Below are 27864 nucleotides of genomic sequence, written 5' to 3' on the forward strand. Positions count from 1 at the left end.
ACCCAATCAGAACAACAAAAAGAAAAAAGAATCCAAAAAAATGAGGATAGTGTAAGGAGCCTCTGGGACAACTTCAAGCGTGCCAACATTGGCATCTTGGGGGTACCAGAAGGAGAAGAGAGAGAACAAGAAATTGAAAACCTGTTTGAAACAATCATGGCAGAAAACTTTCCTAACTTGGTGAAGGAAACAGACATCCAAGTCCAGGAAGCACGGAGAGTCCCAAACAAGATGAACCCCAAGAGGCCCACACCAAGACACATCATCATCAAAATGCAAAAGGTTCAAGACAAAGAGAGAATCTTAAAAGCAGGAAGAGAAGGGCAGCTAGTTTCCTACAAGGGAGTTCCCATAAGGCTATCAGCTGATTTCTCAAAAGAAACTTTGCAGGCCAGAAGGGAGTGGCAAGAAATATTTAGAGTGATGAAAAGCAAGAACCTACAACCAAGATTACTCTGTCCTGCAAAGCTGTCCTTTAGAATTGATGGCCATATAAAGAGTTTCCCAGACAAGAAAAAGTTAAAGGAGTTCATCACCACCAAACTGTTATTATATGAAATGATAAAGGGTCTTTTTCAAGAAAAGGATAAAATATATGAACAAACAAAATAGCAATGAATACACATCTATCGACAATTGAGTCTACAAACAAATTGAACAGGCAGAACAGAAACATTCTCATTAATACAGAGAACATTTTGTTGGTTGCCAGATGGGAGGGGGAGGGGGGAATGGGTGGAAAAGGTGAAGGGATTAAAAAGTACAGATTGGCCCTGGCTGGTTTGGCTCAGTGGATAGAGCGTCAGCCTGCGGTCCAGAGAGACCGGGGTTTGGTTCCCACTAGGGACGCGTGCCTCGGTTGCAGTTTGTCCCCAGCCCTGGTTGGTCATGCGGGTGGCAAGCACTCGATGTGTCCCTTTCAACGCTGATGTTTCGCTCTCTCTGTCTTGCCCTCTCTGCCTCCCACTCTATCTGAACAAAAAATGAAAAAATGTCCTCGGGTGAAGATAAAAAAAAAAAGAAGTACAGATTGATTGCTAGACTGACAAACCTCAAAGAGAAGGGGATTGGGGGGGTGGGGAATAAACCAAAGAACTTATATGCATAACCAATGGACACAGACAACAGTGTGGGAAAAGGCAGGAGGAGGGCGGGAATGGGTAGGAGGTGGTCAATGGGGGGAAAATGAGGAACATCTGTAATACATTCAATAAAGATATAAATAAATAAATACATACATACATACATTTTCCCTAGGTTATGAATATTCAAAATGATTTTATGGGCGGAAGAGCACAGTAAGAAAAGGAGATGATTAACATTTTATGATTCTATATTATTTGAATTTCTTCAGTAGATGTATATTTATAACTTTTTAAAAACATTTTTACTGATATTTAGAGAGAGAGGAAGGGAGAGAGAGAGACATCAATGTGAGAGAGAAACATCAATCAGCTGCCTCCTGCAGGCCCCCTACTGGAGACCAAGCCCAAAGCCCGGCATGTGCCCTGAGCAGGAATCAAAGCTGCAACCTTTCAGTGTGGGGGACGATGCGCAACCAACTGTGCCACAGCAGCCAGGGCTTGTGATTTTTTTTTAAACAAATCAATATTATCTATGTTTTCAGTTGTTTGAGGAATGATTTTTCTAAGTCAAATCTACTGGGTTCTATAGTAATAATAGAAATTGTAGAAACTCTGTTGGGTACTAGTTTTTAAATTAATAGACATATCCCATATTAAATTAATGGTTTCGGTTGGCTCTTTTTATTTTGTTTTGCTTCGATATGGTTTTAATCCATCAGCCATCTGAAAAGAGAAATTATAATTTATTTATAGATTTTTAAAGGAATTTAAATCAGTATTCACAAAATGGCACCAGAAAATATAGATATCTGGTCTAAGAAGTTGTGAAGGAACTCAAATTTAAATCATTCATTGAAACATTTACATGGTTACCTCTAATTTTATGCTTTATATTCATGGCGAGTGTTTCACTAGAAGCATTTTAGCGGAGTAACTTGAAAAAATTTGTACATCGCCCTGGCCAGTTTGGCTCAGCGGTTAGAGCGTCGGACTGCGGTCTGGAGAGACCCGGGTTCGGTTCCCACTAAGGGCATTTACCTCGGTTGTGGTTTGTCCCCGGCCCTTGTTGGTCGTGTGGGTGGCAGCCACTCGATGTGTCCCTTCACATCGATGTTTCTCTCCTCTCTGTCTGTTCCTCTCTCTCCCTCCCACTCTACCTGAACAAAAAATGGAAAAATGTCCTCGGGTGAGAAAAAAAAAAAAAAAATTGTACATGAAGTGGTGTCTGGAGGAGTGCCATCGTGTTACGTGCAAGGAAGGCAGCAACTCTAAGTAGCATATCACTGGAAACTGTCCCCGGGCTAGAGCTGCAGTGTTCAGTGGAGGGGTTCCATGTTCTAGCTCCAAAGGTACACTGTCCCAGCAGCAAATTTTAAAACTTGATTTAAAAACATGTACGTTTTTAGACTAAAGATGGTGACTTATCAAAATCCACTGACTATCACACAAAAGACAAATAAATAATAACAAATACTACAAACCAAAAACCCAACACAGCAAGCAACACAACCAATACAAAATAAAAGAATGAGACCAAGTCTCCTTAGAAAGAAAAAAGCCTCAGGATGAATACAGGAGAAATGCAAAATGATTTCCACACCATGATCATCCATCAAAGTAAGTGCCTATTTATTGCTTCCCACACAGTGGGAGGCCCCGATTTGCTCCCCTGAACTCTGCAGAACGTCACTGAGTGCACCTGTGCCTCACTGACCAGAAGCAGATACTAATCACTGAAGCTCATGAGGCAGGGCACCACCTGCTTCCACATGGCCTGCCTCCCCATCCGAGCTGTGCAATTAACAACCATGTCCCCAATCTTAGGCTAACAAGAAATTCAAACCGCTACCATCACTGAAAATGTGTACACAAACCAGCAATAGTAAGTTATAGCCTCTGAAAATAAAGAATATTAACTTTAACCACAAATTCTCAAGAATTTGGTCCTAAAGGTAAAAGAAGTTTTAAAAATATCCTGAGCAGCTGCCCAGATCAAACAACTAGTTGAATACCAGAGAGGTCATTTTCAAGAGAATTTTTATTTACTAATGGTTTAAAGGTGAAAATCCAAGTAAATACTTGTTAGTTCTTCCCACAAGTATAAATGAAAAACTTTAAAGAAAGTATGCACAGATGCCCTGCCTGGTGTGGCGCAGATGGTTCCGGATCACCCCATGAACCATGACATTGCCAGTTCTATTGCCTGTCAAGGGCAAATGCCCAGGTTGCAGGCTTGATGCCCAGTAATCAATGTTGCAATCTCACATTGATGTTTTTCTCTCTCCCTCCCTCCCTCTTCCTTCCTCTCTCTCTAAAATTCAATAAACTATTCCTTTAAAAAAAAAGTACGCACAAAAAGGCAGCACTGTGGAATGGTGGAATGAACAAACTCCACAGAGACCTGGGCTCAAATCCCAGACCCACCACTTACTAGATATGACCCTGGCAAGTTTCTTTACCTCTCAGTTTCTGCATTTATAAAGTGGGGTAATAAAGGTGTTGTGAGGAAGAAATGAGTTAAAATATATAAAGTGTTCAGAGCAGCACTGAGCAACAGTAAATAATATAACACCACCTCTTCTTTAAATTTTAGTTGGGCATATGTGACCTATACTCTGAAATGGTTTTTATAACAGATAATATGTGACCTCAGTGTGCTTATTCTATGTGTATGTCATCTATAAACTGTTGCATCTCTCAACAAAACATTTAACAAAAACTTAAGATGATCTATTCTCTTTTTAACAGTTTTCTCCAACCAGGGAAAGAGAAACATAAAAATGTGCCAACGTTTGGAAGCATTGCAATGCGGAGATAGATCTGCGTCTGACTCACCACCACGGTGCCCATGCTCCTTTTCAGCTTGAGGCTCCGTAGGCAAAGCTGTTGGGGTCAGGAGGGGAAAGGGGGGCCCTTCTCTGCATCTCTCCCCACTGTTCCCAGAGTGAGCTGCCACACAGGATCTCACGTTCCTCTACACTCTTCCTGGCACAGCATTCCTTACCAGCAGGATCAGCAGGCGGCTTCCAGAAGGCCAGGCCTGAGGGCTCAGCTAGGGTGAGGCCCAGCCTACTTGGAGCACTGTCCGGACATAGGGACTTCTGGACTCAAGGAAATGGGACATATGGCCCCTGCCCCCTCACCTTCTAAAACGGAAACAGATTGGCTCTCCAACAAATGCTATTTGCGCAAGAAAAGCAGACTCCTCACCCACAGTGTCCAATCTTGAGAGAAGATGGTCCTGACAAGGCGTCAGGGCCTAGAAGTATGATTCCCAGGTCTCCAAGAAGGGAAGGGGGGCAGGGCTGACAGTTGATGTAAGAAATGAATAATTCAAAGGGTACATTACAACCCCCTCCCCCCACCACAGAATGCTCTGAGTAATGGAGAAACTTCAACAAGGATTATTACAACTATGGAACCTTCAGAAACCCATTCCTAGAAACTTCCAAGTGCAGCAACCAACTTTGGCACAAATTACATCAAACACTATGCTTCATGAGAGAAAACGTTGTAATTACTGTCAAAAGAAATATGTGAACAAGAAGTGGATGAACATCACGGCTGTTAATACAACCAATAAAAAAAGTTACCGATTTCTATGGCGTGCTTAGAAGTAATTTGATTAATTCCAGTCGCAGTTTAATATTACTACTGTGTAAAAATAGTTTCTCAAACAGAATTCAGGGTAGGATTCTACAACTGCATAGCATCAATAGGGAAGAAAATTGGATTTAGAAAAAGTAGAGAGATGTGAATAAAACACAGACTGGATAATCCAACCATCTATATTTGTTGGTTATAAAAAGCAGTTGTCTCTATTAAAAATAGAAAAGTGCCACTTGAAGAAAAAGATAAAGTAGCAGATGGCACAAGATTCCCATATCTAGTACACACAGCACTTCCAATCACCTCCCAGTGAAAGTGCCAGGCGGCTAGGACGTGATCTTCCTATTTCATTCAGAACTGCTTATGTCTTTATCTCCCTTTAAGCAGAGTGCAATAGAAAGATGTAGACATAAAACAGCAACAACACAATATGCATTTTTTAAAAGCCTACAATGAGGTTAATAAGAAAGTTAATCTAAAATATTTGGACTTTTATACTGCAGAAGGATCTCTTAACTGTCGGAGTATATACAGGAACAGTTTGCAGATAATGCTAACAAACTCTCCACTACCCCTACTGGAGCCAAAAAACTGAGGAAATAAGCTCACATCACAGCAGGGTGTGTGTCACTTAAGACTTGCAGCTCAAATTTCTGCAACCCTTTATACATTTTTGCAAATATTTATCAATTAGAAGTGAGCTTCGTTTGCCTATGACAGCTGTAAGTGCCAAGAGAAAATACTGACTGCTAACTGATCTGATAAAGTCACATCAAAACTGCACTTTATAGTAAGCCATTGATAAATATTCGTTATCAACAGCACTTGGTTCCCTGAAAGCTGTTCTCTTTTTCTTTTTCTTTTTTTTTTAGTTATATATCTAGAGATTACAGGCAGGTTCAGGTTGAAGGCATGTAATTTCATCAAAACTGTGTAATTTTGTCTGTGACTAGAAAGGCACTACACTAAATTAAAACAAAGATCTGTAACATAAGTTTCTATAGTCTTTGGTTAGTGTCTGAGTTGAAAAGCATAATTTTTCTATTTTTATTTTAATATAATATAGAACATAGATGCATATAGAGAATGCCCTTCCTAGAAAAGACTGTCAAGATTTTTCAGTCCTGGTGATTCATTCAGCTGAACAAATACTTGTGAGAGTTAGGACATGAGAGGCCCCTCTAGGGAGACGACTTCCCACATTATGGATTTCCAGTGCGATGCTAACCCACAGACCCTGTTTGTCTCTAGCGGATTCTTTCCTCCCTCCTTTTTCAGCTTTTTTATCCAGAGACATAAAATATCTAATCATAAAATTGAGACGAATTATTTTATATAATGAATTTAAACGGAAGGTACTATCCCTATAAATTTCACCTTTACTACAAGAAACTAAAAAGTACCCAAAAGTGTAACCCCTTAATTGGTACTGTAAGTAGAAAAAAAATAAATGGACTGTACTATATTCTAGCTTACTCAGATAGCTAATAAATTTATGACTAATTTATGAAACCACTTATTAAATCAAATTAATTAGTTTAAGTCTCACAAACCTAATGTAATTTTCCAAGTAATTTAAAGTGGAGGAAATCTCATCAGTTGTCCATTAAAAACAGCAAGCAAGTAATCTTGGCTGATGTGTAGCTAGTTAAAACATCAAGTAGGTAGTCCCCTTTTTCTTGTTTTCTGGAGGAAAAATTATTAAAATTGAAGCACTTTCACTTGGCTATATAGGTAAAGAGGTGAAATTCAAATGCCAAAGGTCAGAGGTCAGAAGCAGTCCCATTTTTCCTGCTGTCAGAGACTGACTTCTGGAGATAGGGCACAGGGAGAAGTAAATCACATTTTAAAAGTCTATACTCGAACTGTGGCATATTATGTCTCGCTATATTTGCCTGCTCAAGTGACACCACAATATGGTCAACTATAATGTGAAATACACAACAGAGTATCACAGCAAAAACAGACGGCTGACATGAGCATCTAATTACTCCTACCTCCCAATACACCAAACAACTATCCCATCTATTCAATGTGGTGGTAAGTGAGACTATAACTCCAAATTAAGCCCAACATTTAGTACAAGTACTAATATTATCTCAGTGATATTTTGGAGCATGATTTTGTTAACTAAGCAAATCACTCAAGAGTCTCGTAAAACAGAATCAGATCTGAGATAAATTGAGATTCCACGTATAAATGGCTTTTAGGAATAAGAATACAACACACACAGTCATCGTGCTTACAATCAGCTGCACCATCACTGTGGCCCAGTAGAAAAGTCCTTTTAATAATGCCACATCTGCCCTGGCCGGTTTGGCTCAGCGGTTAGAGCGTCGGCCTGCGGTCCTGAGAGACCCGGGTTCGGTTCCCGCTAAGGGCGCGTACCTCGGTTGCAGTTTGTCCCCGGCCCTGGTCGGTCGTGCGGGTGGCGGCCACTCGATGTGTCCCTTTCACGTCGATGTTTCTCTCTCTCTCTCTCTCTGTTCCTCTCTCTCCCTCCCACTCTACCTGAACAAAAGATGGAAAAATGTCCTCGGGTGAGGATTTAAAAAAATAAATAAATAATGCCACATCTGCATATTAAAGAGTGGACATTTAAAGGAGTTCAGGTAAATTTTAAATGGCCTAATGAAATGTCTTCAGTTCAAAGGATTTCCGAATGGGATCTAAATGAATGTGGCCCTACCAGTCTGAGACGCTGTACAGGGGCTTCTGCATTAGGTGGGAGGAAAGGCAAGACATGCAAAAAGTCGTTTCCAATCCAGATGTAAGGTCTAAAGTGTGCATGGGCTGTATGGACAGAATACAGCCCTAGGAGCGTATTTTTCCACCTTTTCACATGCCTGAAGCATCTTACAACTGCTGTCTGACGGGCAGCAGACCTGCACAGTTGTCAGAGCTTAAGCGTAAGTATCACAATTTGCAAAACTGGTGTCAGCAGCCTGGAAAAATCCCAGGAACAACAGTGGAGCAATCATTTCAGGAACACTGTGTCACCAAGGTTTTGATGGCAGGCACAGAATACGATGTGAGGAAAAACAAGGACATCAAGATCATGAGTCAAACAATGATTCAGAAGAAACAGTTCCCATCTGAACCAATTTTTAAGAACATCTTAACCCTGGTTTCTCGCTATCAGCACACTGACATTTTGAGCTAGATAATTCTTTGTCCTGGGCAGGGGGCAGAGGTGAGACCTGTCCTGTAATATCAGGATGTTTAACAGCATCCCTGGCCTCTACCAACTAGATACCAGTAACACCTGACAAGTTGTGACAGCCAAAAATGTCTCCATACATCGTCAGATGTCCCCTGGGGACCAAAATCTTCCCCCAGATGAGAACTCTGCTTTAAACTATTTATTTTGCTTACATTTTCCTTTTTCCGAATACACAAGTGACATGTGCTTTTTTAATCAAAGTCATTCTTTTTTTTTTTTTTATCCTCACCCGAGGACATCCTTCCATTTTTTGTTCAGGTAGAGTGGGGGGGGGTGGAGAGAGAGAGAGAGAGAAACATCGATGCGAAAGGGACACATCGAGTGGCTGCCACCCGCACAACCAACCAGGGCCGGGGACAAACTGCAACCGAGGTACATGCCCTTAGCGGGAACCGAACCCGGGTCTCTCAGGACCGCAGGCCGACGCTCTAACCGCTGAGCCAAACCGGCCAGGGCTAATCAAAGTCATTCTTAACGAGCTCTTTCAATAAGAAAATTCTAAGAGATAAACTATTGTGTTAAAATTTGTAGCAATATTTTTCTTAGTGGTACATCAAATACAATGCTTCTTAAAATCAGTGGCATCATTAATTCCATGAAATTGAACCACCTATCATCCTTTCCCTCTTGTTATGGAACTCTAACCCTGCTTTTCTTTTGGGTACTTCTTCCCCACTGTGTACACTTAGTACCCAGCTCTTCCCTAGCTAGCAGTTCTCTAGTCTTCCTTTTGACTCTTTTGAGCTATCCAATATGTTTCTAAAAATTCCCTTGCTTCCTAAGTTAGCCAGAGTTAAGTTTCAATCTTTCAACCAAAAAAAACCTATCTGAAACAAGGTCCTTTTTTTTTTTATTTCACAATTTTTATTCATTTATTTATTTATTTATTTAACATCTATTACCTGCCAGATACTGTGCTGGATCTTTCATATACATTATTCAATTTATGTAATGCATAGCACATTATACATTCCTCACAAAATCTATTTTCTTTATTTTATTTTTTGTAATCTTTATTGTTGAATGTATTACAGATGTTCCTCATTTTTCCCCCATTGACCCCCTCCTCCCCATTCCCACCCCCCTCCTGCCTTTTCCCACACTATTGTCTGTGTCCATTGGTTAAGCATATAAGTTCTTGGGTTTATTTCTTCCCACCCCCAATCCCCTTCCCTTTGAGGTTTGTCAGTCCAGCAACCAATTTGTTCTTCTTAATCCCTTCACTTTTTTCACCAATTCCCCCGATCCCCCTCCCATCTGGCAACCAACAAAATGTTCTCTGTATCTATGAGAAGGTTTCTGTTCTGCTTGTTCATTTTGTTTATAGATTCCATTGTCGATAGATATGTATTCATTGCCATTAGATTTGTTGATATATTTTATCTTTTTCTTCAAAAAGACCCTTCAACATTTCATATAATAACGGTTTGGTGGTGATGAACTCCTTTAACTTACTGTCTGGGAAAGTCTTTATATGGCCATCGAGTCTAAAGGACAGTTTTGCAGGATAGAGTAATCCTGGTTGTAGGTTCTTGCTTTTCATCACTCTGAATATTTCTTGCCACTCCCTTCTGGCCTGCAAAGTTTCTTTTGAGAAATCAGCTGACAGCCTTATGGGAACTCCCTTGTAAGTAACTAACTGCTTTTCTCTTCCTGCTTTTAAGATTCTCTCTTTGTCTTGAACCTTTTGCATTTTGATGATGATGTGTCTTGGTGTGGGCCTCTTGGGGTTCATCTTGTTTGGGACTCTCTGTGCTTCCTGGACTTGGATGTCTGTTTCCTTCACCAAGTTAGGAAAGTTTTCTGCCATTATTATTTCAAATAGGTTTTCAATTTCTTGTTCTCTCTCTTCTCCTTCTGGCACCCCTATAATGCAAATGCTGGCACGCTTGAAGTTGTCCCAGAGGCTTCTTACACTATCCTCATTTTTTTGGATTCTTTTTTCTTTTTGTTGTTCTGATTGGGTATTTTTTGCTACCTCATATTCCAAATCGATGGTTTGCTTCTTGGCTTTACCTACTGTACTACTGAATCTGTGTAAATTATTCTTTATTTCAGTTAGTGCCTCCTTCATTTCTGACTGTGCTTCTTTCATTTCTGACTGCTCCTTTTTAATGCTCTTGAGGCCCTCACTAAGTTCACTGAGCATCCTTATAAGCAGTATTTTTAACTCAGCATCTGTTAGGTTGCTTATCTCCATTTTGCTTAGTCCTTCTCCTGGAGATTTTTTCTGTTCTTTCATTTGGGACCTGTTTCTTTGTCTCCTCATTACGGCTGCCTCCGTGTGTTTGTTTCTATGTATTACTTAACGAGAGGTATGGGGCTAGCTGAGACCAGATGCTGCTTATTTGAAAGAATTTAGGAAAACCTGAAGCAGGATCCAAGATAGGCCAATCCTCTGGTAAAGCAACTGGCAACAGCTTGGGTGGGCTTGAAAGTTGGGTGGGGTGGGGCCTCTGGGAGTCACCAGGGAGGGGCAATCAGTGTGAGCCAGGTTGCTGGAGGCCCAGATATGGCTGCTGTCTGCAGCCCCAGGGAAGGGCTCACCAAAGGAACAAAGGCCTCTGACAGCACATTTGTCCCAGAGAAAGCCCCCTCTCCAGCCCTCGCTCCAGTGCCAAACAGCTCAGTTCTTCCCTGTATGTTTCTGGTGCCCCTCGAGCTGCCTCCCCTCCAAGCTTAGAGGGAATGAGTCCAATAAGTCCGTGCGCGGGCCCTTTAAGAGGAGCTGCCTGTGGCTCCAGCCACCTCAGCCTTCCTGAGCCTCTGTTCCCGCTGGTTTTTCCAGCCAGAAGTGATGGGGATTCTCTTCCTGGCACTGGAACCCTGAGCAGGGTACGTGGTGTGAGACAGGGACCCCTCAGTACAAGGTCCTTTTTTAAGCTACCCAAACAGAAGACATTTTAGAGTATTTCCCTGTCACAAAGTTCACCAGCCTGTAACAACGTTACTGCTTCTCCTTACCACTTACTCTAGGTAGGGTGAGTAGTGTGTAGATGACACAAGAATTGTTGAAACAATGACACAGGAACCATTCTCTAAAACTGCTTATAAGGCTTCCTTCAATGAAGGCAACAGATACAATAATGTATAAACGCTTTGTGACACCAAAAAGTTGCTTTTCCAAGACTACACATAAAACTTACTTAATGCTTTGTCTAAAGTTTCTTCTTTAGTTGTGAAAAAAAAAATAGCTATCGATTCTTTTAAAACCTATCACAGAGATGAACACACACCTTGTGCCAAGATTTGACAGGTGGAAGTTTTCATGAAGAAGGCGTCAAACAAAATCATTTTTTAAAAGAAAAAATAATAAAAAGGCTGTACCACCCTCTGTTCTCTTTAAAGGTGACAGAAAATAAATTCTTTATCAATAGTCATTTGTCCAGGTTACAGCTAGGCTGCCAACCCCAGTCCACTTGAGATATGAAATTGGCTCTCGCTGGCACCTTTTATCCATCTCATCTGCCCTTTAGACCAAGGCAGAGCAAATGGAAGCTGAAGAATAAAAAAAAGAACAAAGAAAGAAAACACCACAGCGAGAGTTATTGTAAGAAGCCTGTACCATATGGAGAGAAAAGAAGACCAAATAAACCCTATGTGAAATATAATGAGTAAACATAAATGTAACAAAAAAAAAAAAATCCTTATTGAAATAAAATTCAATTAAAAATAATAAAATTTCAAAGAAATTCTTCTATAACATACTGATTTTCTTTGCTTCTTAATGAAAATAGTCTGAATTTTTTTTGAATATTTAAACTTTACCATCTAATTATATACTCCATCAACCTAACCCAATTAAATAATTATAAACTGCTCTGTGGGAAACTACAGAAATATACGCAGACTCTTTCACCAGTACTAACTACATCTTGATTTTAAAACCCTAAGCTATGAATCTTCTCTATTTCCTTGGAAAATGGTAGTCATGATCTAAAACTTACGTCCTGTTCCATACGTATCAAAAGCAAATTGAAACTAGGTTAGCACTTTGTCAAAAAAGAATATTAAAGAACAAGTTTCAAACCTTTCACTTTAGAGATGACATATTTAAGGCCCAAAGAGGTTAAATTATATGTTGAAGGACCTATGGCCATTGAAGACTAGAATCCAATTCAAAGACTCTTTACATTTGGCTCTCTCGAAATAATTAAGCATTCCAAAACAAAAACAAATGCAGACTAAGCATCCACTGCTGGCCGGCATGTGCTCTGTGCCCACAGAAGAAAGACACTTGCATGATCATACAATAATAACACTTTGTGTTATATGCAAGTTTCAGAAGAACACAGACGAGGAGCATCTGACTCTATCTTGAATTTAAAAGTTTTGACACATTTTGCCCTGGCCAGTTTGGCTCAGTGGTTAGAGCGTCAGCCTACGGTCCAGAAAGACCCAGGATCAGTTCCCACTAAGGGCATGTACCTCGGTTGCAGTTTGTCCCCGGCCCTGGTTGGGCCCTGCGGGAGGCAGCCACTCGATGTGTCCCTTTCACATCGATGTTTCTCTCTCTCTCTCTCTCTCTCTCTCTCTCTCTCTCCTTCCCACTCTATCTGAACAAAAAATGGAAAAATGTCCTCGGATAAGGATAAAAAAAAAAGTTTTGACACATTTTTATGAATAACTATATACTTTAAATCTTTCAAAAGTAGTATTTTTACCAAAAATTATCTATACTGTTTTGAATGTTGTTTTTGGGGGGTTTTTTGTTGTTGTTGTTTTTTTCAGTTTACAGTTTTTCAACAACATCTTTTTGAATCAGCACCTAAGGACCTACCTGCCTAGTATTGCATTGTAGGCATGAACCGTAACTCATTCATCCAGTCCCCTATGACAGCCATGGGAATTGCTTCTGGTTTTCTACTATTACAAAAACACTTCAATGAACATTCTTTTAACGGTTATTAGTAGTACTGTAGTAGTAGTAATGACAAAAATAATGTAGTAATATGTACATAGAAAAAAATTTAGAGGAATAAAATGTTCAAGATTGGTTATCTCCATAGAATGCGATTATAGAAGATTTTGAGTTTTCAACCTTATATATTTCTGATATATCTTCAGTTTTTTTAAGTGAGTATACTACTAATTAGTGTGATTTATTAATATGTGCAGCATGTATAATATATGGCATTCATTGTTAGCTATAATAGTGCTAACCTTAATAACCACAGTAGACAATACAATTTTCAATCATAAACACATTGAAAGAAACTAGCCTACGAAATTCCTGGAGAATCCTCAAGAACTACTTCTCATATATTGAGAAAACAGGGTTCAGTCAGTATTCATACAATAAAGAACCACACAACAGACATAAATGGTCATTTATAACCAAGTTTGGGGAAAGGGCTTTAACAAGCACAATCCAAAACCAGAAATGGCCAAGTTAATATGTTCAGCATTTTCTCAAGTTCAGCCAGACACAAATAATAAGTCTTATTACAATTAATCCTCTCTAAAAACATTTCATGATTATAACAAGTCCGCCAACATCTCTCACATACCACAAACTCACCGTTTCTGATGTTCGGATTCTTTCTTGGCTTGCTCCAGAGCCAGCTCCTCGGCTACTCTTCTTTTCAGTTCTTCATCAGAAACTATAGTCAGTAAAGAGCAAAAGGAGATAAAATTAGTGACTTCTTAAAAACAAAAGCAAGAACCCAGCTGGTGTGGCTCAGTGGTTAGGCGTTGACCCACGCACCAAGAGGTCGCCAGTTCGATTCCCGGTCAGGGCACATGCCCAGGCTGTGGGCCCGATCCCCAGTGGGGGGCATGCAGGAGGCGGCCAGTCAATGTTCTCTCTCATCGTTGTTTCTGTCTCTCTCTCTCCCTCTCCTTTCCTCTCTCTCTAGAATCAATAAAGGAAAATAAAAAAGCAAGAAAATGCTCAAGAAAGCAAAACTGAAAGTAGATCTTAAAGGGCAAAGTTCTGCCAGCTGGTCAGAGACTCCGTGGAACTACCTAAGCACTGTGGAAAAGACCAATAAATGCATTTCAGGAGTAATTTAATCGAGTTCCCTGGTGACCCAGAAATTTCCACACCTGCCAAAATTTATAATAAACTCAAGGAGCTGCTTATTGCCTAGTGGGGAATGAGCCATTAAGCACAAATTCTTTAAAATGATGTCCTATCATTAGAGTCTGACAATCGCATATAAAGGGAAAGAGATGATGTGAGGAAGTAACTTTAGGGAGGAAAATAACACCAAAGCACTCTCACTTTGATAATTAAGCATTTAAAAAATCATTTATTACAAAAAGAAATTATTTGTGTTTACATTCGATTCTTCGTGACTTATGAAAAAAAAGACATTTATAAACATTTGAAAGATATTTTTTTGGAATACATATCATTAAAATCCAAGTGCCAGCAACTGGAGAGAGACTCAGAACAGTGCTGAGAACTCGGCTGGAGCCTTTTAAATACCTTGTGACTTGATTTGAAACATCTGGTCTTTACAATTAGGAAATTTTGTACGATGTGTTCTATAAAGATTCTTACAGCTATGATAGCAAACAAAATAGACAAATTTTACATACTCCTTCAGAGCCTTCCACAAAAGAAAATAAGTAGAGAATATTTCCTCTTCACTAAAACCCACTACCCAAAATTATGGACAAGAAAGCACCAGAAACACTTAGGAGGATTTAGGAAGACACACAGGACCTGTTATTTCAAACAGTAGCCTACTATCATATGGACAACTAAACAGTACTGTCTGCTCCTCAACAACATTCTATTTGATGATCTGGACATTATAAGCTCCTTGCCTCAGGGCAGAGACAAAAAATGAATTACAATAGGATATGCAAAAGCCTTTTAAAAAATTTGCTGACACTGGGAAATAACAAACAAAGAAGATATATGAGTCAGAAGGATATTTTCTCTTACTTTTGGACTATCAGAAACAACAGCATCAAAGGACATCATCAAGAAGGTGAAAAGACAATTCACAGAATGAAAGAAAATATCGGCAAATCACACAGCTGACAATTAACTTGTATCCAGAAAATACAAAGAACTTTTACAATAGAACAATAAGACAATTTAAAATGGGCAAAGGATATGAATATGCATTTTTCTAGAGAAGTGTTACAAATGGCCAGCAAGACATGAAAAATAGCTCAACAGCATTCGTCATTTGGGAAATACAATTCAAATCTGGAATGACATGCCAATGTGAACCCACAATAATCTGTAAGACAGTAACAAGTGTTCATGAAAAGGAGAAGAAATTGGAACCCTCCTACATTGCTGATGAAATATAACATGATTTAACCACTGTAGAAAAGAATTAGTGTCCTCAAAATGCTAAACAAAGACACCACAGGACCTGGCAATTTCATTCTTAGGTACCGTATGTACCCAAGAAACTTGAAAACATACGTCTACACAAAAATTTGTACATGAATATCATGATAGCATTATTCATAACATCCCAAAAGTGAGATATACCTTAAATGCCCATCATCTGATGAATGGATAAATAATATGTAGAATATCCATTCAGTGTGATATTATTCAGCCATAGAAAGTCATGAGTATTACCCTGGCTAGTCTGGCTCGGCAGTTAGAGCATCAGCCCACAGACTGAAAGGTTGAGGGCTCAATTCAGATCAAGGGTGCATACCTGGGTTGCAGGTTCAATCCCTGGCCCCGGTCGGGATCATGAGAAAGGCAACCGATTGATGTCGTCTTCTCTCTTCCTCCCTCCCTCCCACTCTCTCTAAAAATCAATGGGAAAGTATCCCCAGGTGATATATGCTACCACATGAATGAACCTTAAAAACATCATGCAAAGTGAAAGAAGCCAGACAAAAGGCCATATACTATATGCTTCCATTGATATACTATGTCTAGAAAAGGCAAGTGCACAGACTCAGAAAGTAGATTAATTAGATCGGTTCCAGGAGTGGAAGGAAGGTGAGAATGGACAGTGACATCTAATGGGAAAAAGATTCTTTTCTGGGGTGTTGAAAATATTCTAATGATTATCTATCATCTCACAACTCTACATATACTAAAACCACTAAACTGCACACTTTTATTGGTAAATGTTGTATGTTACATGTCTCTCAATAACGCTGTTTAAAAAATGATAACCCGGTCAGTGGGCTCAGTGGACTGAGCATCGTCCCATGGACTAAGAGGTCCTGTTTGATTCCCGGTCAGGGCCATGCCCAGGTTGCAGGCTCGATCCCAGTAGCAGGTATACAGGAGGCAGTTGATGGATGTTTCTCTCCCATCAATGTTTCTCTCATCGATGTTTCCATCTCTCTCCCTTTCTCCCTTCCTCTCTATCCAAAATAAATCAACAAAAATTATATATATTTTAAATGACAGACAAGGAATCAGAGAAAGGAACAGAGTAAACACTGGTCTAATCCCAGCATCAACAATCTGGGGGATCTTGAGGAAGTTACTAACTGGGCAGCAGTTTTCTCTAAAGGATGTTCTCAAATAGATGTTCTCTAGGGTCCCTTTGAACTATATACTACATGCTGTGTTTGGCTTCTCCCTTACTTCATAATATACAGTATAAGAGTTACAGTTCTCTGCTTGGAAAAGGTCAGATAAGTTCAAGAAAAAAAATCAGAACAGGGAATTCTGTTTGCATTCAGGCAAATCTTATGATTTTACAATACTAACGGTTTCACAACAATACAAGTAACAGTGAAATTAATAATAACTCAGTAAAAGGTCTAAACACTCCTTGTTTTTCTATTAGATAAATAGAAAATATTTGGATAAATCAGTTAACCTATTCAAGTTTTGATTTCCTCACCCAAAAGCAGGACCGGGTCGGTTAAATGGGTGTCTGTCTGCTATGACGTTCTAGACTACGCAGCCCACAACGTAATGACTTTTACATTTTCATCTACTTATCATAAACAAGCAAAACATGACTCTTCATTTTTTTAGAGGTGTTTAGAGCTACTAGCTCTATTAGTAGCAAAAATTGAAACACATATTTAACCAATCAGTTTTACCTGATCAAACTACATACACTGAAGTTTAACATACCAGTCACATTAATCCTGACTAGTACAGCCAAACAGCACCAATCACGCCGCTTCCCCCGGATTGTTGCAAATTGCCACAGCAAAAATTTTCTCAGGAGAAATTCAATCAAATTCTCAATCATAAATGCAACTGGATTCCATTCAGTCTATTAAAGCTCATCTTCTGAAAGATGCCAGAACACCAGGTCTAAGTATGAAGCACTAAGATCAGTTTTCTAAGTGAGCTGCTAAAACAGCCTCGGATCTTCACAGTGTACATTGTGCCTCTTACACAGGGTCCTCCTAACAGGGGAAAAGCTGAAATCAGCAGTTAGCTTTTTTTGTTTATTTGTTAATCCTCACCCAAGGGTATTTTTCCATTGATTTTTTTAAATAGAGTGGAAGGGCCCTGGCCAGTTTGGCTCAGCGGTTAGAGCATCGGCCTGCAGTCCAGAGAGACCTGGGTTCGATTTCCACTTAGGGCGTGTACCTTGGTTGTAGTTTGTCCCCAGCCCTGGTTGGGTCATGTGGGTGGCAGCCCCTCGATGTGTTCCTTTCACATCGGTGTTTCTCTCTCTCTCTCTCTCTCTCTCTCCCCCTCCCTCCCACTCTATCTGAACATAAAAGTGGAAAAATGTCCTCGGGTAAGGATAAAAATAAATAAATAAATAGAGTGGAAGGAAGGGAGGAAGAGAGACACATCAATTGGTCACCTCCTGCACGAGACCCCAACCTGGCTGAGGACTGACCCTGCAACCCAGGTACATGCCCTTGACCGGAAATTGAACCTGAGACCTTTTGGTCCACGGGTCAAAGCTCTAACCACTGAGAAACCCGGCCAGAGCAGCAGTGAGTTTTTTATTATGATGTGATCAATCTGGAACAGAACAGCAAGGACTCCATCACCAAAGAGTGAGCAGCTTGCTGACTGGAAAGGAAGCTGTGCTGGAAAGACTGCAGAGAAGGAAATGCAACTTCCAGGTTTTTCTTCTTCCTCTTATCCACCTGCCTATCGCCCTGCCGTCTGCTGGGGGGTGAGGTGAGAAACAGACCGAGGTAACTGTGGTATCATCTAGGTAGGCTGGGGGGGACGCGGAAAAGGAAAACCAGCAGCAATGAAAAGGGTGGGACATTCCCCCACTGAAGAAGGCATGTTCCAAGGATAAGCTGGTTGGCATCACCTTTAGTCAGTAAAGGGATCAAAGCACAGCTGTCTTTCAAATGTCCTAGCTACTTCTGAAAATGGAAAAAATATATATATATCTATATAATACATAATATATAGATATATATATGTAGAGAGAGAGTTTGTGTGTGTGTGTGTGTGTGTGTGTGTGTACACACAACTTTTGGGTCTCACTTCCAAGGTCACAGCTGAAAAAGTAATTACTTCAGCTACAATTGAGAATTTGAAATAACAAAAGATAAAACATGACCTAGCATAGAGAGTTTAAAATCTAAAATAGCAAATCAAAGCCCAGGCAGGAAAATAAACTAGTCTAGTAATGGGTTTCCAGCAAATCTAAGTTTCATGTTATTTGTTTTTAAATCAATAGAATACAGAAAGCAACAACATATTTCTTCCGGTAGGACTGACCCAAAGTGCGCAAGGGAAAGATATACCTTTGGGAGACCACTATTTTAAATGGCCTTTCTCAAAACACTCCTTCCAGCTCTCAGGATATGAACATTTTCTCAAAACTGTTATTAAACTAAAAGGTCAGTGTTTCTGGATGGGCTACTTTAAGGGAAGCACAGGAAAGGCCAACTTGGCCGATTAACACAGTGCGTCCGCAAGGCAGATATTTAGGGACCGGCAAAGTTTGTGAAATGAGAAATGTCCAAGCCATATAAATCAGATCTGCCATGGAAATCGGCAAAACTATTTCAAGCCCAGGAAGTATGGTTCTGGAGCTTTTACATAATTCATGCTTTCCTTTCAAAGTGTATTAAGACAAAGGATGTTTTCTTCTCATAGAGTTACGTTTTAAAATTTCAGAAAACTACTTTAATTTCTGTCTCAATGGCAAATGTATCTTAATGAGCACAAACACTGGCATTTTGTCCATTAGATATAGATGATACAACACTGATCATAAAACATGTGAGGAAAAGTCAAGCACTGAAATTGCTTGGTTAGAGCAAGGCTATCCTAAACCCTTTATCTGAAACTATTATTGCAAATAATGAGTATCTGTGTGGTTGAAAGCAGCTCATGATTCCTAACAAAATTATGTTTGTTTGTTTTGCAGTAAACAACATTCTAAATGAGTGTTTTGGTTAGTCCAAAATTTCTTCTTGACTGAATGCCTAGCAATCATTTACCCCTCTTAGCCACATTCAAAATTTCTAAGAATTTAAATTCTTAATAAATTCTAAGAACCTATATTTTTAATTTGGGTTCAGGATCAATGAGAAACTCCTAACCTTATACTTATGAGTATTTTTAGCAACTGCGAGTCCCACCATCTTAATCCTCAGAGAAACTGTAGCATAAATTCATTACACCTCACCTGTCCTCTGGATTAGATGACTTATGTCCAAATCCTGTTTTCAGAAACTGGTTAAACCAGGGGTAGAGAGGGAGTGGGAGTGTGGGGAGACACTATATTTAAGATAGTTCTCGGGTGAATAGAAATGACCCCAAAAGATAGAATGACTTTATAAAATGCCTCATCATCTATGAAAACAAACAAAAGACTGGCCCGACCAGTATAGCTCAGTGGATTGAGCATCATCCCATGCACTAAGAGGTCACCAGTTCAATTCCCAGTCAGGGCACATGCCTGGGTTGCAGGCTGGATCCCCAGTAGGGGGCGTGCAGGAGGCAGCTTCCTATCTAAAAAAAAAATCAATAAAAACATTTTTGTTTTTAAAAACTGAAAATGCAACCATGATTTGAGACTTGCATACAATCTCTAAAATTCAAGAGACATACCCATTTTCTTTGTAACTTTTATACCTATGACTCTTCCTTTCCTTCATTTTCTTTGCATTTTTGTATAATCCTTACCCTATAATTCCCTCCCCAATTACAGTATTTCTTAAACAATCTCCATAAGTTACTTAATAAAAATTATGGCTTGCTCTCCCCTCCCCCCCCACCTTCCTCCCACTTTATCTGAAGATAAATAGAAAAATATCCTTGGGTGAGGATTAAAAAAAAAAAGTATGGCTTGTCTATTAGAAAAATGTCAGATCTTTAGGGATATTTTCCTTTACTCCATTTCTCTTTCTGGTTTTATATTTGCTGATATATATCATATCCAATTTTATAAAGCCTATATTTTCATATGCTGGTTTTAAAACGCTGAAGAGAACTATAAAGAGCTACTCCTAGAAGGAAATAAATGTACACAGCTGCATAATACAAGCAGCAGATTTTAGCTCAAGACTGAATGTGCCAGGACTGAGATAGTTGAGCCAAAGTTTATCCCTTCTGATACAGCCAAATTAAATTTTCAGCTCCATAGAAATATTCATTAATGCTATAATTTCAATCAATTCATTAATACAAAAAAAGAGCCCTGATTATTTAAAATAATGGAAGCACCCATGAAATACAACACACAGTATATTAGACGTAAATGACGCACAGCCCAGGTTCAGGATAAATCTTGTCCTGTTCCTTATGTTACAAAGATACAGGGTTTGGCCCTGGCCAGTTTGGTTCAGCGGTTAGAGCGTCGGCCTGCGGTCCAGAGAGACCTGGGTTCGGTTCCCGCTAAGGGCATGTACTTCGGTTGGTTTGTCTCTGGCCCTGGTTGGGTTGTGCAGGAGGCAGCCACTCGATGTGTCCCTTTCACGTCGATGTTTCTCTCTCTCTATCTCTCTCTTTCTCTCTCTCCCTCCCACTACATCTGAACAAAAAATGGAAAAATGTCCTCCGGTGAGGATTAAAAAAAAGATACAGGATTTGATGAGGAGAAGAGTAGAAAGATGACTAGGATAAATCTCAGGGGTTAGAAAGAAACATGTAATAATCTGACATTATCCATTTGTGGCACCACCTAGGTGGCAGATAAACACACACACACACAGTAAGATGTTCAGATGACAATGACATTCACCTAAGGATAATGTACTTTAAAATTGCCTTCAAAAAGAAATGTCATTTGTCTAGATACCTGGCAGGGTAACTGAGGCTACTTATACATTAAAGTTAATAATGACGTTAGAATGAAAATCCTTAACTGCATATTCATAACCATAAATACTGAATCAGAACGCAGTGTTACAAAAAGACCGGCAACCTAAACATTAAGAGCATTCGGTTAATGGTTTATTTTGTAGTATTGTTGCTCCAACAGGATTTATATACCTTCATAAATTTCTAATTTAAATGGTGTAATATGCAAACAGTGCCCACTGTATTGTCTGCTTCACAGTGAGCACTCATGGACACCAGACCACGTCCATTCCATGCGAAAACAAACGTCAATACGGGGCTGTGGAAGCTGAGCAGCAACAGACAACCTCATCATTCATGTTCCACAGTCTCCACATTTTTAAGTAGACAATTCTTTAAACCGGCAATGAGAATCAGGTGCATCTAGTATTTCATGTCTTAATATTCTGAATAACAGTTGCAAGCTCTCACAAAGCCTCTGGGAAAATAAGATCTATAATTTAAATTTAAAAATAATAATTACCTCTGGATATTGCTTTTTGATGCATAGCTTAATTTTTCTGTTTGTTTGTTTCACAAATGGATGTATTTTGTTCACTGGGGATAAAGCTATAAATTAAACAGCATTAAATCTCCAACCCCAAATGAAGTACCCAGACCTGTTTCCGTTTCATTTCAGTAGTCCTGAGTGTGGCTGTATTCAGAGGTTGTTCTCAGAAGAACTCAGGAAATACAAAGAGGAGCAAGCTGAAAATAAAGGGGGTTCCAATCCAGTCCTGGCTCTGCCACCTTAGTTTTTGCCATTTCATTCAATGCTACGTCATTGCTTTAGGCCAGGGCAGTCTCTATAAGACGAGGCCGAACTAGAAACCTCTAACAGTCGTCCCCATGCACAGCTGTGTGGACTGGGAGACCGACAGGGCTCAAGAATTCATGCTGGGACCTCCACTTCCCCTAAACGCCTGTTAGAATGAAGATAAAAGAATAACAAAGTGTATCACTGGCGACATATACCGTCAGTTTTTCTGGAAGTGACACTTTGTTCATTTGGAGAAACCGTCCATCAGCTATGCTCACCCAGCAAACTCCAAAAGCAGCCTCTAGGCTTTACAGACAAACAAAAATTAAAAGGAGGCAGGACAGGGTGGCAGGGGAGCTATATTGTATAGGCTTTGCACGGCACACAGATGGTCAATAAAAACGTGGCAATTCTTTGATTTATGGAGTCAAACATCAGTCTTTAGGCAATAAGTCACCAACTTTTGGGAAACCTGAAGGAAGATTTAGAAGAAACACAGTATACACACTGTAAAATTCATACTAAGTAAAGTGAGACTGCTACTCAAAAAAACCTTCAAGACAAGTCCCCTTCCTGAAACTCTCCACCCCACTGCCGCCGCCACCAGGATTCTGTTCCTGGACCCCCTTTACAGGAAGTCTGGAGCCACCATGGCCAACAACATATTGTTTATAACAGAAAGAAGAATGGGTATTCAGTGTAAGCTTACTTACTGGCTATAAGGGTTTGATGAGAAGAGTCAAAAGATGACTAAGAAGTCAAAGGTGCACCCAGATGCCAGTTTCAATGTTTAATCTCAATTTTCTGTTCTCCGGTCAACCATATGAAATTACTTTTGTTTTTTTAATTATTTTCTCAAAAATCAAGCGACCTCTGGAATATACAAACTAGGGAAACCAATGAATTCACTAGGTAGTAAATGCACAATGACTTAATCCTATGCTAGGCTATGCTCCCTACCATTAAGAAAATTAGTCTTAGTAAAACTGTACTATTGAGGTTTAGTATTAAGGAAACTTACTAAGATCATCTGTAGTCATGGAGTGCTTCATGGAGGAGGTGGGACATGAGCAAGGGTCTACAATACACATATCGAAAGGAAACCAAACAAAGCTTGTTTGTAAGATAAAATGTGCTCAATTGTTAGGAGCTTTGGAAACTAGGCAGGAGTTTAGATAAGAAATGTTAGCCCTGGCCAGTTTGGCTCAGCAGTTAGAGCGCCAACCCGTGGACCAAAGAGGCCCGGGTTCGGTTCCCACTAAGGGCACATACCTCGGTTGCAGTTTGTCCCCGGCCCCTTTGGGGTTGTGTGGGTGGCAACCACTCGATGTTTCTTTCTCTTTCTTTCTCTCTCTCTCTCTCTCTCTCTCTCTCTCTCTCTCTCTTCCACCCTCTCTCCCTCCTGCTCTATCTGAAGATAAATGCAAAAAATGTCCTCAGGTGAAGAAAAAAAAAAAAGTTAAAAAAAATAGGTATCACGGAACAGTTATTAATATATGTGAATAATGCCATGAAATAGGGCGTTATTGGAAACCTGTCAAAGGTTCGCAAACAGGATGGGAAAGGTATAATGCAATGACTGGTTCTCAGCATGTAGCCTCATCCCCTCCTCTCTCCCCTTCTCTTCCTGCCCAAGCAGCGGCACCACATGGGAACTTGTTAGGGATGCAAATATTTCTGCTCCACCCCAGATCTATAAATCAAAAGCCCTGGGGGTGGGCACCAGCAACCCGTGCACTCACAAGCCCTCCAGGTGATCCTGATGCATACTCAAATTTGAGACACCGGCATAAGGTTGACAGGACCTGAAGGAGGATACTGGCCATAAAGGTGGAGTCTAAGACACAAGAGCTTTCATGGAAAAATTGATTGTCTGTGATTGACCGAGAGATGAAAGAGAAAGAAGTCAAATGTGCACCCAGTTGTCAGAAAATTAATAACCATGATGTCAATTAAGTAAAGAAGGAGAGGCTGTTTAGGGAAGAAAGATAATGAGTTCAGTTTCAGATATACTCAACTGAAAGTCATGATAGAATCACCACATGGAATTGTAGGCAATTAGATATTTGAACCTGAAATTCAGATTTGATTTGATACTTGGCTGGAAATACTGATTTGGAAATGACAATTACAGATCTGGGGGGAGAGGGGTGTGTAAAGGAAAAAGTAGAAGGCTAAGGAATAGGCCTTAAAAATTCATCAGCTGGTGGAAGAGAGTGAAAGAAGAACACGATTAGGGACAACGAAGAAATGGAATGGAAAGGAAGAAATGAACCAAGATACCATGTGCAGAAAGGGTAAATAGATTTCATCTCGTGTGCCAATTCTGACTGGCTGGCAGCAGCTGCCGGGGTGTTGTGTGTAGGAGGACTCCAAGGCCAAGTCCAGGTCTAGTGAATTAATGTCTACCCTGGGCAGCAGAGGAAGGTCTGGCAGCATGGCTTACAATTACCTATCACCCATGGCCTGCATGGAAATCAGATTGTGTGGGCATCAGGAAGCAGTGGGAGGAGAACAACAGAAGGTCGCAATTATAGGCCTCTTGTCAACAAGTTTAGAAATGAAACAAGGAATGAGGTGGAAAAATAATGACTAAAAGATGATTTTTGCAAATAGTGGAGATCTGCACATGTTTGAAGGGCAGCCACAATCAGTAATTTGTAACTAAATTATAACTGATGAATGCTAGTTGTTTCTCCAAAGTAATTTAGAGAAGAAACTAGATTGTTGGTGGTGAGCATACAATAGAGTATATTGATATTGAATTATAATGCTGGACACCTGAAATTTATATCATTAACCAACGTAAGTTACCTCAATAAATTTCATTTTTAAAAGTAATTTAGATACTACAATGCAGCAATTATTCAAAAATATCTGGTTGTTTCATATATAACAAAACCAACCAAATAATATTTATGTTATATTCTAGTCCACTTTCCCAATTACCACCCTGATGCAAGGCTCACAGCATTTTTTAAAACAATATTTTATAACAGTGGAACAAGTGGCAAGCTCACTTTTCATGAGCCAAAAAGCTTTAACCAAGACTATTGTCCTTACCTAAACAATTTGGTAAATGGAAAGTCAAATATCACTATGATACCTAGATTCATAAATCAATCTTCCTATTGTTATGAACAAGTGTGTGCTTTTTAGCATAGAAATTCCTAAATTCAACTGAGATATTTAGTTCTTTAAACTCTGACCAACACTATTTTCTAAGGGAGACTTTAAATTTATCCTTATACGTAATCAAAGCCCATGTAAAGCAAAAGATTCAAAAGTCTGAAAGTAAAATCTTTCTTTTTTTAAATTAATTTCAGAGAGAGAAACATTGATGTGAGAGAGAAATATCATCGATCAGCCACCTCCCACACATGCCGGCCGGCGATTGAGCACACAACCTGGCTATGTGCCCCCACCGGAAATCAAACCCACACCCCCTGGTATACAGGGCAGATGACACTCCAGCCAAATGAGCCACACCAGCCAGGACAAGTCTATCTTCTAATCCACTGAACTTTCCACAGCCCTAGAAAATGTCAACAAACCCCAATCTCAAGGTTTTCTTCTTCTGAATGAAAATAAAATTTGACCCAATTATAGCCCTTATAAAAAGAGAGAGAACTAGAAAAAATAGAGCCCTATTTCTAGATATTGGCCCACTACTAGACAGTAGACACATTGGGAGGATCACAGGGGGTCATTCCTCTGGGCCTCAGAGGCTTCATTTATAGCCCATTGAGGGTCAGATGCCCACAAGGACCTATTTAACATACCAGCTAGGCATTACAGAACAATGGCCTTTCCTGGGAAGTTTTAAATATAGCAATTCTGATTTTATATTCTCACTTGATTCATATTTTATTTATGGTGATTCAAATATATTAAAACTGAGACAGCAAAACATGCACTGGTATAATTTTTTCATTAAACTATAGTGCAATATCCTGTGCTCTGCCTTTTATTTAATTTACATTGTGATAATTATTTCAGCCTTTTTGAAGTCAGATTATATCTATAGCCCTGTTATTTTTTTCCTTCATCTAACGTAACAAGTCTCCACTCATTGTTCAGAAAATACCATTCCAATGTAGTCATCATCTCTAAAAATAATCTTCTGTGAAGCACTGTGGAAGCTCTATGATCAGAGCCGATCTCACCATTTTTAAAACACGACACAACACAAGAATTGAGACCAAAGGCCTTGTCCTGTCTTTAAATGCAAGAATGTACTTAAACCTTTTTTCTAAAAATAAAATAAACTGTCCGCAGTCAAGTTAAGCGGAACAGAAGATAACAGTAAAAACATGTATTGTAATTATATTCCTGGTGATCCACAAATTTCCTTAATACCAGTGATACACAGAGAAAGGAAAGGATGGGACACTTTCTTGTCTTTCAGGAACATTTCATTTTTGTAACTTACACCATGTGCTGTGTAAGGTTTTAAGGTGTAAATCCTTTAGAATACCTGAACTATACAAAACAGCAATGAAAAAGGTGCCTACACTCAGTCCAGTGATTTCACCCTTATTAGACCCAATGCTCCCTTTTATAGCAAATATCTTGTACTAATCCCTTTACTACCCTGAAAATAGATGATGACCTGACACAAAATTCTTTAATCATGTAATACCCAATGTATAATACTTTAAAAAGAAATAAAGACTAATTTATAATGAAATAATGGCTTTTCACGATGTAATGCTTGAAACTACACTAGAAGATGTAATAAAATAGTCTGAATCTCAAACTTATACAGTAAATCATATAGCTATTGTTACACAGTCCTGAAAACCTAAGTATGTCTTAAAACCATGCAAAATATACTTTCTGCTTATATATAAAACAATTAAGTTCTGGGTTGGGTAAGCAGGTTTTCAAGTGCATGGATTTCTAAAGGGACATTCAGAAATTGAGAGCAGACAATTCTTCAAGTGGCAAAACTATCCCAAGCACTGCAAAGCATCTAGTTCAGCGATTTTCAACCAGTGTACCGCGGGACACTGGTGTGCACAAGAGTTTTTGAAACATGCTATATCTGACTATTTAGTCAGGACACAGACCTCTTTTCCATTAGATCGTCAAAATTTAAAAATGACAACAGCCAACACAACAATAGCTGACTGGTGTGACTGAATCAAAATCAAACCTAGTATTTTTGTCAGATTGGAAAAAAGTATATCTTTTGGTGTATGCAGAATTTTAGTAATTAGTTTATGTGTGCCATGACGTAAAAGATGATCCTTGCCCACACCACTAAACACCAGCAGCTCCCCCACAAATGTCTAAAATGCCTCTACGGAGCAGCACTGCCCAGCACTGAGTACCATTGTTTACACTGGACTAAAATAGTCACCCTGATACAAGAAAAACATGGGCAACCTAAGTACTTTATGTTTTGTATGACCACACAAATAATGCACTAACGATAATATGGATTTCTCAAACACAGATAAAAATTCATAGATGACAGCAAATGCCTACCCCTGTGTTCTCTGCCTCGAGCTACCCAAGTACTTCCAGCTCCCTCTATGTTCATATTCACCAAAATTACATTTCCCAGTCCCCTGCACAAAGATCGGCTTCTCTCCTCATGGTACCGAAGCCACTTTCTGCTAATCGTCAAACTGTCTAATTTATTTCTCTCCTGATGCCTACACGGATGAAGGCTCCATTAGGAATCCAGTGGAAACTAGAAAGGTGGATACAAATTGCAGCCTAAAGACCCCCACTCCCTGGTAGGATATCACAGGAATGCACACAGACACAGGGTGACACCCCTCCCTTTACCCACAAACTATTAAAATGTTTTCATTATTAAGCATTCACAGACATTTCCAGGTTAATGGCTGTAAGAGAACAATTTTCCAAACATAGATTTATCTCATGCTGACACACTTCCCATCAAAACTTATCCATATCAAATAGGCCTTGGTCAATTAAAACTGTATGTTTCGTAGGTGACAATATTAGAATTAACAGTGAGCCAACAGTTCAATAA

At 39.5% G+C, this 27864-nt stretch overlaps 1 protein-coding gene across 2 annotated transcripts in view; it reads right to left on the reverse strand.

Annotated features, from left to right (window-relative positions):
• The window catches only part of CHCHD3 (coiled-coil-helix-coiled-coil-helix domain containing 3), a 306949-nt gene that overhangs the window by 222409 nt on the left and 56676 nt on the right, over positions 1 to 27864 (reverse strand). For both annotated transcript variants that reach the window (XM_036246997.1, XM_036246996.1), the window contains exon 3: positions 13439 to 13520. In XM_036246997.1, coding sequence (XP_036102890.1) covers positions 13439 to 13520 — 82 coding nt within the window. The remainder of the gene's footprint in view (positions 1 to 13438; positions 13521 to 27864) is intronic.

The sequence above is a fragment of the Molossus molossus genome, unplaced genomic scaffold (assembly GCF_014108415.1).
Source record: "Molossus molossus isolate mMolMol1 unplaced genomic scaffold, mMolMol1.p scaffold_m16_p_7, whole genome shotgun sequence".
NCBI classification, from domain to species: Eukaryota; Metazoa; Chordata; class Mammalia; order Chiroptera; family Molossidae; genus Molossus; species Molossus molossus.